The 15,249-nt window shown below is 36.6% G+C and overlaps 1 protein-coding gene across 2 annotated transcripts in view; it reads left to right on the top strand.

Annotated features, from left to right (window-relative positions):
- Window positions 1-15,249, top strand: part of LOC103136478 (voltage-dependent T-type calcium channel subunit alpha-1I-like) — a 183,380-nt gene that overhangs the window by 62,375 nt on the left and 105,756 nt on the right. The window contains exons 1-2 of one of the 2 annotated variants that reach the window (XM_016670322.1): window positions 9,868-10,306; window positions 11,455-11,556. In XM_016670322.1, the coding sequence (XP_016525808.1) occupies window positions 11,464-11,556 (93 nt within the window). In that variant the 5' untranslated portion in view covers window positions 9,868-10,306; window positions 11,455-11,463. Of the gene's footprint in view, window positions 1-9,867; window positions 10,307-11,444; window positions 11,557-15,249 lie in introns of those variants that run through there. The other variant, XM_016670321.1, reaches the window with a different exon arrangement.

Below are 15,249 nucleotides of genomic sequence, written 5' to 3'. Positions count from 1 at the left end.
AAAAAAACTGAATTCAGGTGTTGTTACAGATTCCGCTTTGTTTATTATAATGAGAGATGATTCAGGCTTCTGTCTTCCTCTGTGCCTCAGCTGGCACACTTCTCTGAACTGTTCTTTGCAGAAAAACAGGAACTGAATTGTATGTGGTGTGTAGATGAGAAAAAGTACACATGGTTTAATCTACTGGAAGAGTTTATAGGGGCAGGATTATGTATTTTCCAGGCACATAGTTCAGTTTTATTGCACAATCAACCAACTACGTTACCTTCGGTTGCTATAAAACTGCTATACATCTCATATATGACTGAAAAGAAAGTTGACTTCATAATTTAAAGCATTGAAATTGGGCTCCTTAAGAAACTCCTGCTCTTTCTGAAACTCCGCCTTCAGGAAGTCATCACAGCATCACTCCTCTATTAAACCTTTAATAACGTTTTTACCAGTAGGAGCTACTGATAAGTAGCTCCTATGATGAGCTCAGCAGTTCCACCAGGTGTTTGCTAAGTGCTGCTGGCTAGTCTGAAGGAGCAGAGTGAGGGCTCTGCAGGGAGGGCTGCTCTGTAAGGCTGAAAACAGCAGCTCAGAGGAGGAGCTGGGTCTCGAAGGTGGGGCTAGGTCCAACCAGGTGTTTTACACAGCTGAATGGTTGACATGGGAATTTAAAAGATTTCTCAAACATGCATGAAAGAATCCAAGCAACCCTCCAGATATGCTTTTGAATAACATTATGACATGATGTAAAGCTCAAAAACAGTTGATCTTTACACAACGCTGTAAAGACCAACTGTTAGCTTTTTCAATGAGGACACGTGTCATACTCTGTTCATATATGAACGTTTTTAGATGATATATTTATAAACCACCAGACAAATGAAGACATTCCCCGAAATTTGGTAAATGGCAGTCATTAGTCTGTCATTAACACTCGCCTCCAGTGATTGCTGCCTGCACCGCACTATCTTGGGAGCAGCTGAGCGGCGTGTGTTGACGTGTTGTTCGCACGTGTGTGTGTAGGTGTGTGTGCATGTGTGTGTGTGTGTGAGAGAGAGAGAGAAAGTGTACAACGGTGTTTTTTCTGACACAAGCAACTCAATTTAGGAACCCTCTTGTTGCCACTGAAAGTGATCCTCCTCCCTAAGGATACAACACGTTGTTCCTCTCATCAAGTTAATGAATATTAATGTCACCTTTTTCAGGTCACACTACAGTGACGGCAAACAACAGGAAACATTTTTAGTACGTGACAAACCAGGGTTTGTTCTTCCCTGTTTATCTTTTTATTTTTTCTACAATTTATGTACTGTTATAAATAAGTTAATTCATTAAAATGATACTTAATTTTTTTTTACACTAACCTCTATAATACTTTAAGATCTTGTTTGCTGTCTACTGGGTCTATTTCCTTTTAAATGTTGAAGAGTGAATGCAGTTGAAACATTTAAGAAACTGATTCCAAATTACAAAATTAGCTAAATATTTTGTGGCTACAATCCAATTTAATAGTAATTAAATCCAAAATAGTAATTTATGTTTTTTTATTGCTCTGATTATTAAGAAATACTTCCGAGATTTTTCCTCTGCTATTATTTTTATTAAATTAAATCTCAACAATAGAGCTAAGAAAATAAAGTTACCTTAATATAAGATAACATGCTTTATTATCCACTAGATCCACATAAAATCAACCATTCTTGTCATTATTTTAAAAATCCTAAAATAGCACCAATATATACACATGCTCATGTATAAAATCATATACACACCAAACACATATCCATAACATTTATGCGTACACACAAAATGAAAAGCTACAGTTCTCAACCAGGAAGCGAGGGATTATCCCAGAATGTTACTCTATAAAGAAAAAAAAAAGCTACAGATGAAGAAATCGAATAAATAAAATCAGAGCGTTTCCTAAAAATGGAATCCAGCAGAGACTTATTCCCACTTTTTTGTTGTGCTGACAAGATGAAAATGTCCTCGTGTGAAAATAATCAGAATTTAGATGCGGCGCCAACTCGACAGTTTTCCTTATCTTGCACCGAGGCTTCTTATCTCTGCTGGAGTGAATTTGTCCGAGCATCGCATTGCGAGGTGGTGGTCACTCTGTCCACTTCGATATTGCTTTCAGTTATGGAATAATTTCAATGAAGAAAGACAGAAATTCAGCGTCACTGTGTGATGGGTTAAAAATCAATAGACTTATCCTTATTTTATCTGTCGCCTGTCTATAAAAAGTGAGAGAGAAACTGAAAAGCATAGATGAATAAAACAGATTGTAAAGCGGGAAACAAAACCGATATAATACCAGATGGTGTGAACTGGAAGATTTGCTGAGCTTGCTCATCTTTTAATAAAAGCAGACTGCTGCTTGCGATTAAAGGCCCTCTCTAGTTTTTTTCAATTTCCTCTCACCGCAACTGAGGCACAGAGGTACAGCTGTTAGGAAACCAGCAGAATCCATTTCTACTTAATGTGTCCCACCAATCCTACTGTGTATTGAGTCTCCTCAGCTGAAAGAAGGTGAGTAATTGCCGAATTAAGTAAAAGTTTTACTGCATAAGCCATTGGTTTTTAGTGTCTGCTTTGAGACATGGTGTATATTTCTTTGAAGACAGGAATGAATATGTTAAGGGACTTTATTACGGGCGCACCGATTGTAGATTTCTGGCCGATTGCTTATTACTGATCTTTGAAAAGCCTGACCTGCCGATTCCGATTTTGGCTGAGAGCATTTTTTTTTTTTTTTTTTGTCTGAAGTGTTGCTAAATGTGGCAAGAAAGTTGCTGAGTTCCTAACATTGGGATGATTATTGTTAACTTCAAATGTGCAGACTGATCCTGTGGGCTGGTCAGTCAGACTCTCTTACAGCAGAGCAGAAGAGGACAGTGGTTAATCACTGATCTCCCAAAATTAAGGAAATTGGGGTCAATTTATCAGTGCACCCCAACATTGAGAAAATATTTGCAATATTGAGGTAAAAAAAAAATCACAATTAGAATATTTTCCAATGTCTCTCAGCCTTAAATTAGAGTTTGACAACTAAGTTTGAAAAAATATGAAAGGAAACGTAGCGATCTGGAAACTCTAGAGGAATAACTAAATTCAAAACCAAAAGGACAAAACAAAACCACAAGTGTCATTAATTTCATAGCCTATTACATATGACAAAAAATGTTGACAAAAGCTGCAGTTTCCATTACAAATGTGAACAAAACTTTGTCAATATCTCACTAATGTAAAAAACAAACAAACAAAAAAAACCACATAATTTCACAACTGCCGATTTATCGGTGAGCCTCTAAACTTCATTGCTAAAAAAAAAAGAAAAAAAAAAGAAAAAAAAAAGAGGAATTTTCTGAAAACTACTCAGTTTAAGCATCAATATTATGCTAAAAAAGATGAACATATATTTCTAGATGGTCATGTATAATAAATTCATTTAATTCCTTTAGGCTTTTATTACAAGTTGAATTGATTGTATCAGAATATTTGGACCATTGAATGACTCAAATACTGAGCTTTGTGTAATAACACTGATACTCTGGTGTCTTGGTAGATAAGTGGTTGTCACCAGACACCAGTAAAAGTTTGGTTTCTTTTTTCTTTAGTTAAAATCTTAATAAAATGAAATTATCACAATTCAGGACATAATAGGGATTTGTTCACTGAAACTTACACTAAAAGTACACACACGCACACACACGGACGCACGCACACACACGTGGAAGCACAGTCCAGTTAAAACATGTCTGCCTTGGGTTGTAATTGTCTCATATTGTTTAATGCTGGATTTCCTATTTTTAACATCCTGCTCACCATTTGATGCACAAAACCTGGAATCATACAAACATTTTATCAAAGATTTACAGCATGCCATTAATGCAAACCTTCCTAATTATTGGTGTCTGGTACCTTCTTATTCTTTCTCCATGGACGTTTGGAAATCTTTCTGGGGGGAAAAAAATGAGACGATGGACTCCAATTTTTATTTTATTTTATTTTTTCAGATAATCATCAAGGTCACAGCAAGACTCCTCTCTGGTGCTAAAGGAGGGCATGCAAGACTAATGCTAACACAAAAAAGGATTCCTTAATATTTTGAGGAGCACTGGTTGCCACAGCAACAGGGCAGAGATTGTCTTGATGAATTTTACTGTATGGCAGCTGTGCGCCGGCCACCTGGGAAAGAAACGGAGGGGAAGCCTGATTTAGACGGAAGTCTCATTGATTTGGCGAGGTGGAGAGAGTTGGCATGTTCCTAACGTTTCTAATGACTCAGGATTTATCTTTTGATCAGAAAGGTGTAATTTTCACAGACCCTTAAAGACCCACATATTCCATTCTGCAACCACTGATTTAATTAGTAACTGGTCAAGCTTTGCATTCGCTGCATACATTTAGACAGCTTGGAGTCTTGGATGAATGAAATACATTAATATGCAAACACAAAATGAATGACGTAATAAAAATAAATAATTATATGTGCATAATGTTCATTTGAAGCTACAGTGATGACAGTTGAAAGGTTGTAGACTCCCTTTTAATTCTAGGGTTTACATACTGGGACATATAAAGAATGGTCATTAGTTTTATTTACAGCTCTGGAAAAAATTAAGAGATCATTTAAAATGATCAGTTTCTCTGATTTTACTCTTTGCAGGTTTATGTTTGAGGAAAGTTAACATTGTTCTTTTTATTCTATGAACTACTGACAGGCTCTGTGGATAGCGCAGTCGCCTTGTGATCAGAAGGTTGACAGTTCGATTCCAGCTTCCTCCTGCTATATGTCAATGTGTCCCCTGGGTACTTAATCCAAAGTTGCCTACCAAATGTGTTAATATGTGCTTTCAGTGGTCAAAAGTGCCATTTAAGTTTATTTACCATTTTTGAAGTAAACTAAATGATTTGAGTAAGACTGACTTAACAAATTGAGTTGGATGATTATAATATATTGAATTAGTCAAACTTAATAAATTAAGTTGGATAAACTTAATTGAATTGCTTGTTACCCACAGAAGCAATTCAGTTAAGTTGGTTAAACTATTTTCTTTTTTGAGTGCAGAAAATGTGAAATGATCAAAATAACGAAAAAGATGCAGTGCTCTCAGGTCTCAAATAATGCATAGAAAACAAGTTAATATTCATTTAGAAACAACAATGCTAATGCTTTAACTTTAAAGGGTTCAGAAATCAATATTTGGTGGAATAACCAGGAGGTTTTTAATGGTATTCGGCGCAGTGAGCTTTTCATTTTTTCCAGAGCTGTGTAACATTGTGCAGGATCACAATGTTTACATGCGCCAAAGAAAACGCAAGATTTATAAAACCATGCACACACACACTGCAGAGCCAATTCCTCTCTGTAAATCACGGCTCCTTTTTATGTTTGTGTACAAAGTTTCACACCACGTTTTGCTTTCTACGCATACACATTCAACCAAAACCAGACAATATCTGAATGTTAAAGTGTGTTTAGCCGATCAATGATATTTTGCGGTTAATATTGGCAACCATGGAGAAAAGAGTTAAAAGCAAAAGTACAATTTCGTGAGGCAGAAATCGATGTGTTGGTGAGTGAGGTGGAAGTCTGGGAAAAAAAATACAACTTTTGGTAGCCACAGCAGTAGTGTGTGTGTGTGTGTAGGTGTGTGTGCGTGTGTGTGCGTGTGTGTGTGGGTGGGTGTGTGCATGTGTGTGGTAAATAAAAAGAACACACCGCCACTGGTATTGTAGGATAACGATGGCACACTCTGGAGTTGAGATCGTTGGTAAAGCAAACCTCCTCTGCACTCCTGGGACTTTGATTCACTTTGAATTCAGATCTTTCACACCTACGTTACTTATTTGACCTGATTTCTGAAGCCTCTGAAAATTTTGGAAAAAGTTAAAGTTACCACTCCAGTATGAAGTCATTTTTAACAGCTGAAAAAGTTGCCGAATAACTTTAAAAAAATAAAATAAAATACATATGTGTTTGCATCTGTTTGCTTTTTCCTAATTTTCCAAGCACAGAAATGCTGTACTTTAATGTAGCTGATTTTACATAGGTTTTCTGATGCTACCAGAGCCAAAATACACTGGAATACAGTCCAGGAAGTTGCGTTTGAATTGCAACCACTTAAAACAAGTCGGCAAACTTAATACTCTAATGCGTGCACAATGGCCAAAAAGAAAAAGTTATATGTAGGTGAAGGAAGCAAAGTGAGTACATATGTCTGACTTCCTGCAGTGAGCTCTTACACCAGCTTCTGTCATTTTCACACAGGAATGCATTCAAACCAAGGGCAATAATTTTTCAAAAAAAGTTTAACTTAAAAAAGTTTATTAGACTGAACTTCTTCAATGCTTTTCCAGCTATTCTGACCACTCAAAGCGTTTTACACTGGAGTCACATTCACCCATTTTTACATTTATACACCGATATGTAGATCAGTGGACAACTAGGGGTTAAGTGCTTTGCCCAAATGCTCATTGACCTGCAAAAGGAATCAAACCTTCAACCTTCCAATTGCAAGACCCCTACTCTATCTGCCAGGCCCCCACTCACCCCGAAGGAGGCATTATTTACTCTGAGATATTTGCACTAAGTGTGTCTCACTGTTGCATTACTAAACAGCGTTCTATTCAGAATTGAACGGCTGCTGTGAATTGACATTTGGGACAAATTTTTATTCCATATGCAGAAACGTGATGCTGAAATGTTCATGTGGGAAATGAAGAAGCGTTTGTGTGAATCCCCTTTTGACGGTCGACAGGTTGCCGAAGAAACGCGAGGCACTTTGCCTCCTGGACGTCTGTTTGGTAACAATTAAAAATTGTAGAGGCGAAAGAAAGAGAGGGAGAAATGGGGTAAGGGTTAGAAAACGTAACACCATGCAGCGTAACACCAGCTCCTGCTGTCGCATGCCTTCAGCTTCCCATATCTTTGCGGTTCTGTCACGCTGAGGCTTCCAGCTCATGTGCGTCGTTTTTGTAATGGTCCACCATTTGCCACTAAACTATGGAGCTTTTCAGTCTTTTTTTTTTTTGACAGGTCTGTGATATACTCACTGAATTTTTTTCCAACATTTCCAAGATTTCCCGATTAAATTATAATACACGATGGTCTCAAAAACTTTATTCAAACTAAAAATGGGTGGACAGAGTGTGATTGTTTGGTAATGTGGCTTATTTTACTGAGGTTGTTGTCACTTTGCTGGCTTTTATTTCTTGCTTGCTTTTCATATTTGTAAACAAACCATCTTCTACCTGCGCATTTAAATAATTTGAAGTGTTTGTCATGACCTACTGCAGAAATGTCCAAAATTGTGTGTGTGTGTGTGTGCAGCCCTTGTCCACGGTTCAACAGTAGCAGAGATTTATTTCACCAGATTGTTGATCAAGATGTGCTTAAAACAAACTAAACTTAATTTTTCACAGATAAAACAAATTATTCAAATATATTAAAAATAAGCAAACAATCAAACAAACAAAATAAAAAAAAAATAAAAACGGTGATATTGTTGTAGCCTAGAATACATCCAGAATGATTTACAGATTATTTGTGTAAAAGTCAGTACATCTAATTAGGATTTTTTGGACTATACTTTTTTCCCCCACACTTTGAACCTTGCGGATTGTAGCCCGGTGCGGCTTTTCTGTGTATTTTTGTTCAACCACCAGGGGGCTCTTTAGCAAGAAGTGAATCATTGGAAGTCAGAATTGGAAATCAAAGAAGAACGAGCTAATTTTCATTTAGAACAAGCACATGCTAGCAGCACGCACGATGGAGAAATGTCTTCAAACTCATATGATGCAGCTTTTAAGTTGAGGTCTAGAACAGGAGGAAAATAGAGCCGCTGCCCGTAAACTCAGCATGAAAGGAGGGCTGCGTCCTTAACAGCAGATTTATTAAGAAAAACCGAGAGCAGCGGAGATACCAGCGGCTTATAGCCCAGTGCGGCGTATATATGTAAGTTTCCAGTTTTTGTTTTTTCCCCTTTAAACTTTATAGGTGCGGCTTATAGTGAGGTGTGCTTTATAGTCTGGAAAATACAATACACAAAACCATTTTCAATAGATGTCCAGAAATAAGTGACAGCAGAATATAAAACAACATGCTGGAAAAAGTGGCACAGTCATTTGCATACACTTCCTTAAAAGTGTTTGCAAACGACAAACAGTTTGCAAACATATATATTTTGAAATATAGATGTTTAATATGCTTAAAACATGAAGTGAGCTTGAGCTATGTGAAACTATTTTGGAGGTAATCTCCTTCCAGTATCCCTGCCGTATTAGAGCTCTGTGCTTTGAAATCCACTATTGGAGAGTTGATGAGTAGCATGTGATTGTTACAGAGAAATAAAAAATAAAAAATAGATGGAGCCTTCTCCAAGGTACCCACACTAATTGACTCATTTTTCAGAAGATCCAGGAGACGGACTGACACTGTGTTAATGGTGGCGTTTCACCAGGAGCCTCCTGGAAGTCTTCGCCACTTTAGCAACACTTGGACTCTGTTTGTGTAGACTTCACTTGCAGTAGGATAATAGCCTCCAGTTAATCCTCATAGCATTAAGGCTGTCATACTTACTTAGAGTGGAGAAATAAGAAAAAGCTGACCCAAAGTATTTTCTTCTTCTTCAGCTTTGCTTCCCATTAAAATATGTATTTTTCCTGGAAAGGCTTTGCTGTTTAGAAAAACTCCTCCATTCTTGAAAGTAGCAACAAAAAAAAAAGGTTTGTTTTTGTGTGAATGTTATCAAATGTCGATTACAATGATGATGATCAGCATTTAATTGTAGGCGAGTTGTTCCTTCGTTTTCAGCATATTTTGTATTTGAATTTTTAACATCAAAACCCAGAATTACATTAGAGCTTTATGAAAACAAAAAGTTACTAAAGCTAAAACGAGTAAACCAACAGTGACAAAGCAATAAATGCAACGCTAAACAGTTTAAACCCATTTTCACAGAAACTTAAATGTGTCAAAGATAATTCCAAATGTTATCCGTCATAGTAAACAGAATATACCCGAGTAAAACGTAGGTCAGTAAAACTTTCATGGCATTTCATTCAAGGTAATGGCATTCTTTAAAAGTTTACTAGAAAGTTTAATGGTTTAGTGGACACACAAACAAGTGTGAGTTAGTTAACACACACTTATTGTTTAGTTAACATAGTTAGTTTGACACACAAACACTGTATGTGTCAAACTGATTTAGAAAGATAGATGTTTAATAAAGGTTTTTTTACAACGCTGAGAAATTCAAGTAGAATAAGTAAATAAGTGAAACTTAAAAAAAATTGTGTTGAACAAAATCAACATGTTGTTCTTATAGATTACATGAATCCAAGCAAAGTGCCATTTTAATAAAATTAAAACATCTGTGTGATGTTTGTAGACCAAATCAAGAACATAATCTATATCTCCATTCTACAAATTTTACACTTTTCGGGTCCCAAATTTTGATAGTTTCCAACTAGATTTAGTTTCTTGAACATCTTACATGAGAGGAATAAAGATTAAGAGGCTATGAAAAAAATGGATAGATGAATAGATTTTCAGACACCTCCCCCCTACTCTTCACTTAACATTTGATGACTAAATTTAAGGATCTAAAGTTAAATTTATTAAATTGTTTCCCTTAAACTCTCACGTCTCCTTAAACATGTGAAACATAAACATGTTTTTCTGTAGATCTAAATATTTTTGAAAGACAATGATGCCTATCAGCTGACACTCACTCATCCAGCCTCAGACTGAATGTTAAGTGTGTGTGTGTGTGTGTGTGTGTGTGTGTGCGTGTGTGTGTGTGTGTGTGTGTGTGCTCATGAAAGAAAGTGTGAGTTTAAATGTGGGTGGGTGAATGTTAGCGTTTATGTATTTGAACCTGCTGGGTTTCTTTTGCACGTTTTCTGCTCATGTAAGCACTGGGAAGTGGGTGTTTGTGTGCAAGTCTCTATGTATGCATGTGTGTGTGCGCGCACGTGTGTGTGTGTGTATGCATGTGTTTTTTGCCCACTCATAACCTATCTTTATCCATGCTGTGATGTCTACAGTAACCTGTTTTCTTTGTTGAAGGGCCCAGAGAATTCTCTGCAGTTTCCTCTGTATGGGATCAGTTTTCTAATATTTAAGTTTATTTTTTTTATGATTGGTTTCTAGTTGAGGCTGCTTTCCTTCTGCTATCGGCAGCCAGGCAGCAGCCTGAGGGAGGACCTGGACTTCCTGGGCACATCAAGCTGTGCAGCGAATGCCTGAACGATTCATATTGTATCAAACTTTAACACCTTGACTCTTCTCTGGCAAAAACACCTGGTACCGCACTTTCTCTCTCCATCCTGTTTTTACTCTTTTTGAATTTTTTTTCCCCTTCCTCTAAACTGGGCTTATTCATGCTGTTGTGTGAATTTTTGGTGTTGTCACACATTCCTAAACTTTTGCTTCATAGGGCTTTTTCAGATCCCAGAAAGAATCGCTGAATCAATATGAGTTAATTTCCTCGCTCAAACAAAGAAGACAGAAGATGCTGCAGCTGAGTTCTGTGTAGCTGCACCTGTAGCGTCGCTAACGGCTCACTTAGCTTTTTTTTATTATTTGAGATATATGTGTGTGTGCTAGTGGAATGGTTCAGTTAAATGGATTTTTTTTATTTTTGATGTTCGTGTTCATGTCAGAGAACACTAATAACAAATTTTTAAAAATTGTAAAACAATGTGAGCTTTTACACTGGAGAAAAACACACGTTTTTCTTTTCTTTAAATTAGAGCATGCGTTCAGATGAGGCCCGCTTGTCTGATTACAAGTGTGTTTTGAAAATAACTCCTTTTAAACCCAAATTTCAGTTTTTCTTTTGTTATTATTATTTTATTGGTCTGATGCTATATTTTAATTTTAAATGTGACATTTTCATAACCTGCAAGTAGAAAGTCTCCGTAGTTAACAGAAATATAAGCTTTCAAACATCTTTGTGTAATTCATATAATGTTTCAGTTACCCATAAATTTCAGAACTAAATTGTTTTTTCATTAATATTCTGATTTTACTGAACATGTATGAAGAAGAATCTATATATAACAAGAAAGTTTACAAAAAAGCTTTAATATACAGCTCTGGAAAAATTAAAGAAACCACTGCAAAATGATCAGCTTCTCTGATTTTACTTATTATAGGTTTATGTTTGAATAAAATGAACATTGTTCTTTTATTCTATGAACTACTGACATCATGTTTCTGAAAGTCCAAGCAAAAATGTGGTATTTATTTGCAGAAAATGAGAAACGGTCAAAATAACAAAAAAGATGCAGTGCTTTCAGACCTCAAATAATGCAAAGTGCTCTTCCAGAGCTTTGTTCCAGAGCTTTATATTCTATCTTCCTCCTATTATTCTTAGTGGATTTGATGCTTTTTTTTTTTTTTTTGATGTGGTAAATTTTCTTTAACTGCCTGTTTCCACGTGGTTTGAGCGTGTGAGCATGATGGTGATCCTGCTGAACTGCGTGACCCTGGGGATGTACCAACCCTGCGAGAACATCGACTGCTCCTCAGACCGCTGCCAGATATTACAGGTACACAAACCGCACCTCATTTTCACAGAAATGGTGTTTAGAACTGGTCTTCATACACCTACATTCTTAGTAATCCAATAAAAAGTGATAACTATAGGATGTGAGTATTTGAACAGTTGTATATGGAAATAATTGTGATCAATGTCATTGTAATATTTTTTATGTCTAATCATTTTATTATGTTAAAGTCTACTGAAAATTGGGATTTTAGTGATAATTTGACTTTTACAGTCATAATTATGTTTTATAAGTTTTGCTTAGGATTTTTTTCCTCATAAAACTGATGCTAATGTCTCCTGGTTTTTATACTCGCATACATGCACATTTTGTACAGTTTTCCTTTAACTACCCAACTCACGTCTACCTTTCTTTTAATTTGATAACTGTCCAGTAGTATTTTTCATATTTTATAAATATAAAGTGTGTGTATACATGACTTTAGTCTTTTACTGGAAGCCACTTCTTAAACCAACTTGCTCTCCTTTTCCTTATATTCTCAAACGCACACACACACACCTACACACACACGGCGTGCGCAGACAGGCACATCTTGGAAACACTGGCAGTAGATTGATTTAACTCTCTAAGGGGGCCCGATTGTTGAGTTGGACCTAATAGAGTTTCCCCTCCAAGTATCTATGGACTCTGTTTAATAGCAAAATGGATTTAGTGAGCAGCGTCACCAGAATCAATGGAGTTCTTTCAGAACATTTGTGGTTCAATAACATATTGTTTAATGCTGGACATTCAGCTATCTGTGAACTCTAACGCATGTGGATCTTCAGATGAGGCTTTGTCTTAACTTGTAATAGATGGTTGGTGGTTCAGTAGATCTTAGTAGATTTTACACCATTGTGCACCAAGATGAGTAGATAAAACTAACAAATTAACGAAAAGTGAAATTGAGAAAACGTTTTCAGTAACTGAGATATATTTTAAAAAAGGCATTTCAGAGTGAAAAACTATACCTATAGAAATGATGGACATAAAACCCTTCATTTTCATGTTTATGTATCTATTTATTAGCCTTTTGAACTGGTGTGAAGTTGATTTATTTAATTATTTATTTATTTTGATAACTAGAATAAACGTTAAAAAACCTGAAAACGATTCTAACCCTGGTGTACAGATATTTCTGATTGTACCTGTGAAAACAGAATCAGAAAACAGTCGTTGCAGCTTCGCACAAAGTACCAGAGAACAAAGTCACAAAGTTGTTGCAGCATCAACTGCTGCAGCTTCTCCACTGGCCCTCAAGATGACCGTAAATTGACTTCTGTATACTTTGAGTGGCCCAGGGTAATACCACACTGTATTGAAGTCGTCAGTCAAAAAGGCTGTAAAACGTGAACCCAAGAGAAGTCGTTGCAAAACTCCGACAACAGCAGCAGCTTGTCCTCTTGAGTGTTTCAGACTGTGTGCTCCATAAATCCTGACTTACTAAAAATCATACTTTTCCCTTTCTTTCCTCAAAGCCTTCACTGAATAGTAAGACTTTACAACATGATGGTTAAAGTGTAGCCGCTCTGTGGATGTTATGTGGATCACCAACCATTAAAATCATGTTTCAAATTGTGCAATAAAACCCCAAAAAATCATGAGTTCTCTGAGAAGCACAATATTGATTTATGAAGTGTGCAAAACAAGGAAGTTCTGTATATGGAGGTTCCTCTTTGCTTGTCCTAAAGGGTCTTGTAACAGTACAGATACTATTTTCTTTTTTTTTAAATCAAATTTTATGTTAATTTTTCATCATGATGAAAAAAATGTGAACAACCCAAACGACTGTGTAAAAAATTTTTAACCCCCAAAAACTTTTTAACCCAATATTTGTTCAAATCTACCCAACCCGTGACCTAACAGGATTAGTCAAGCGGTTAGCTTCCGATAAATTGCTGACTCAACTCCTGAGTTATGATTTTTGACCCAGTATTTGGTCAAGCTAACCCCTGTGACCCAACGGCTTGTACCCAGCAGACGGGTCATCAAAATAACCCAGCATTTTTAGGGTGCATTGATTGTAATATGTTGGTTCATTTCTGTAACCCCAACCCTTTTGTGATTTTGAAATATAACCTATTGAGTCAAAAACAAATCTAACTACATCAAAGCTATCTCTGTATGCAAGTACAACCTTACATACTTCTAAGATGCAGGAAGGTTCCAAGTACGATTTTAAGTATCTGGGTTGGTCTGCTACTGACAACGTTTATATAGACAGGTTATTTAGTCACGAATATTATTCATAAGTAATAATTAAAGTGATTACATATCTGAGTCAACAATAACTGTGGTAGAATGGATTAATTTTATCAGAGGTTCGTTGGGACGTCAATAAAGAATTCTGAGGATCTCATTTTAGTCTTTACAGCAGTTTTTGTTGTTGGGGTCGTAGGTCAAATTGTATTTATGTTCACCCAGTTCTATCCTCGGGGTTTACCCAGCGTACAAGAGAGGAGAGCTCGTACGCTTCACCATTTTTGGAGCTCTGTCCATTTTCTCCTGGAAGGTTGCAAACTTTAGTTCTTCCTCTTTATTAGCTAGCCAGGCTCGTGTCTCTAAAATTCCCCAGAAATCTGTAAGCAGCGGGGTGTGCTGCTCTTCAGCTGCGAGCTCTCACCAAACTAAGACGGTTCAGCTTGAGATCGTGCCGCTTGCAGTCCTGTCCCCCTGAAAATCAAATTACAAGCAACGCCGAGCGTGTCAGTTCGTCTCTAATCCCCCGTTTGCACAGAAAAGAACAGTTAATCAAGGCTTTGTGCTCAAAACAGCAAAACCCCGTTACAAGCTGAGATCGTTTTGATTTGTTTTATTTTTTTTCACCCTCTTCTCTTTCTCTCCATTTAATTAGATGCTTGATTAAAGCTGGGTGTGATATGAGAGCTACCCATGCGAGGCTCATCTTTGATAACTTTTCAAGCAAATTATTTTCTATTATCCTACCATTTAGGGGCAAAATGCTCAATTTCTCCAGGAAAAAAAAGAGGTTGGAGCAGCCTTTGGGCAAGAAAAAAAAGATAGAAATTCATATTTAATAGAGAGAAGATGAATGGGGCTTTGAGATGGAGATGAGAAATTAGAGAAAAGATGAAACATTAACTTTGAAGAACAAGACGGAGCAAGTTTAGAGAAGAAGCTGGTATGAACTTTGATTTTAGCCAATTATTTGATGTGAGTTTGCCTCGGTTACCGTTCTGTTCACTGTGCATGAACAGAATGTTGAGGCCTGGTGGAAAAGGCTTAGAGGAATTCACTTCTGTGTCATACCATATTTTTAAACTAGTTTTTAGGTTTTAAAAAAAGTTTTCAGGTTTTAATTTGATCAACTTGAAAAAAAGAAATATAAAACTAAAAACTTCAGTGACATACATTTAGAAAAATGCAATCAGGGATTTTGTTAGAAGTTTTCTAAAGGATGGGCATTTTTATACTTTCCAGACACGAAGACACATTTTACAGCATAGTCAAGTGACTGTAACCTTCAGTTTTGATGAAAATACTGTATAAATCAAAACTTAAAAGAAATTTGACGTTGCACCTTGAAATTGGTCTCTGTCTCTTTAAGAACCTCCCATCCTTATCAACACCCCCTCAAGTCATCACAACGATGCTCGACTGTCTTTGGAGCATTGTGGTTTGTATAATAACCTCAGCAGACTCTGAGTTCCACCAGGTGTTTGCTAATCACTGCTG

This window comes from Poecilia formosa, unplaced genomic scaffold (genome assembly GCF_000485575.1).
Source record: "Poecilia formosa unplaced genomic scaffold, Poecilia_formosa-5.1.2 Scaffold32, whole genome shotgun sequence".
NCBI classification, from domain to species: domain Eukaryota; kingdom Metazoa; phylum Chordata; class Actinopteri; order Cyprinodontiformes; family Poeciliidae; genus Poecilia; species Poecilia formosa.
The sequence above is the reverse complement of the archived record's forward strand: the minus strand, read 5'-3'. Positions and strand labels throughout refer to the sequence as shown.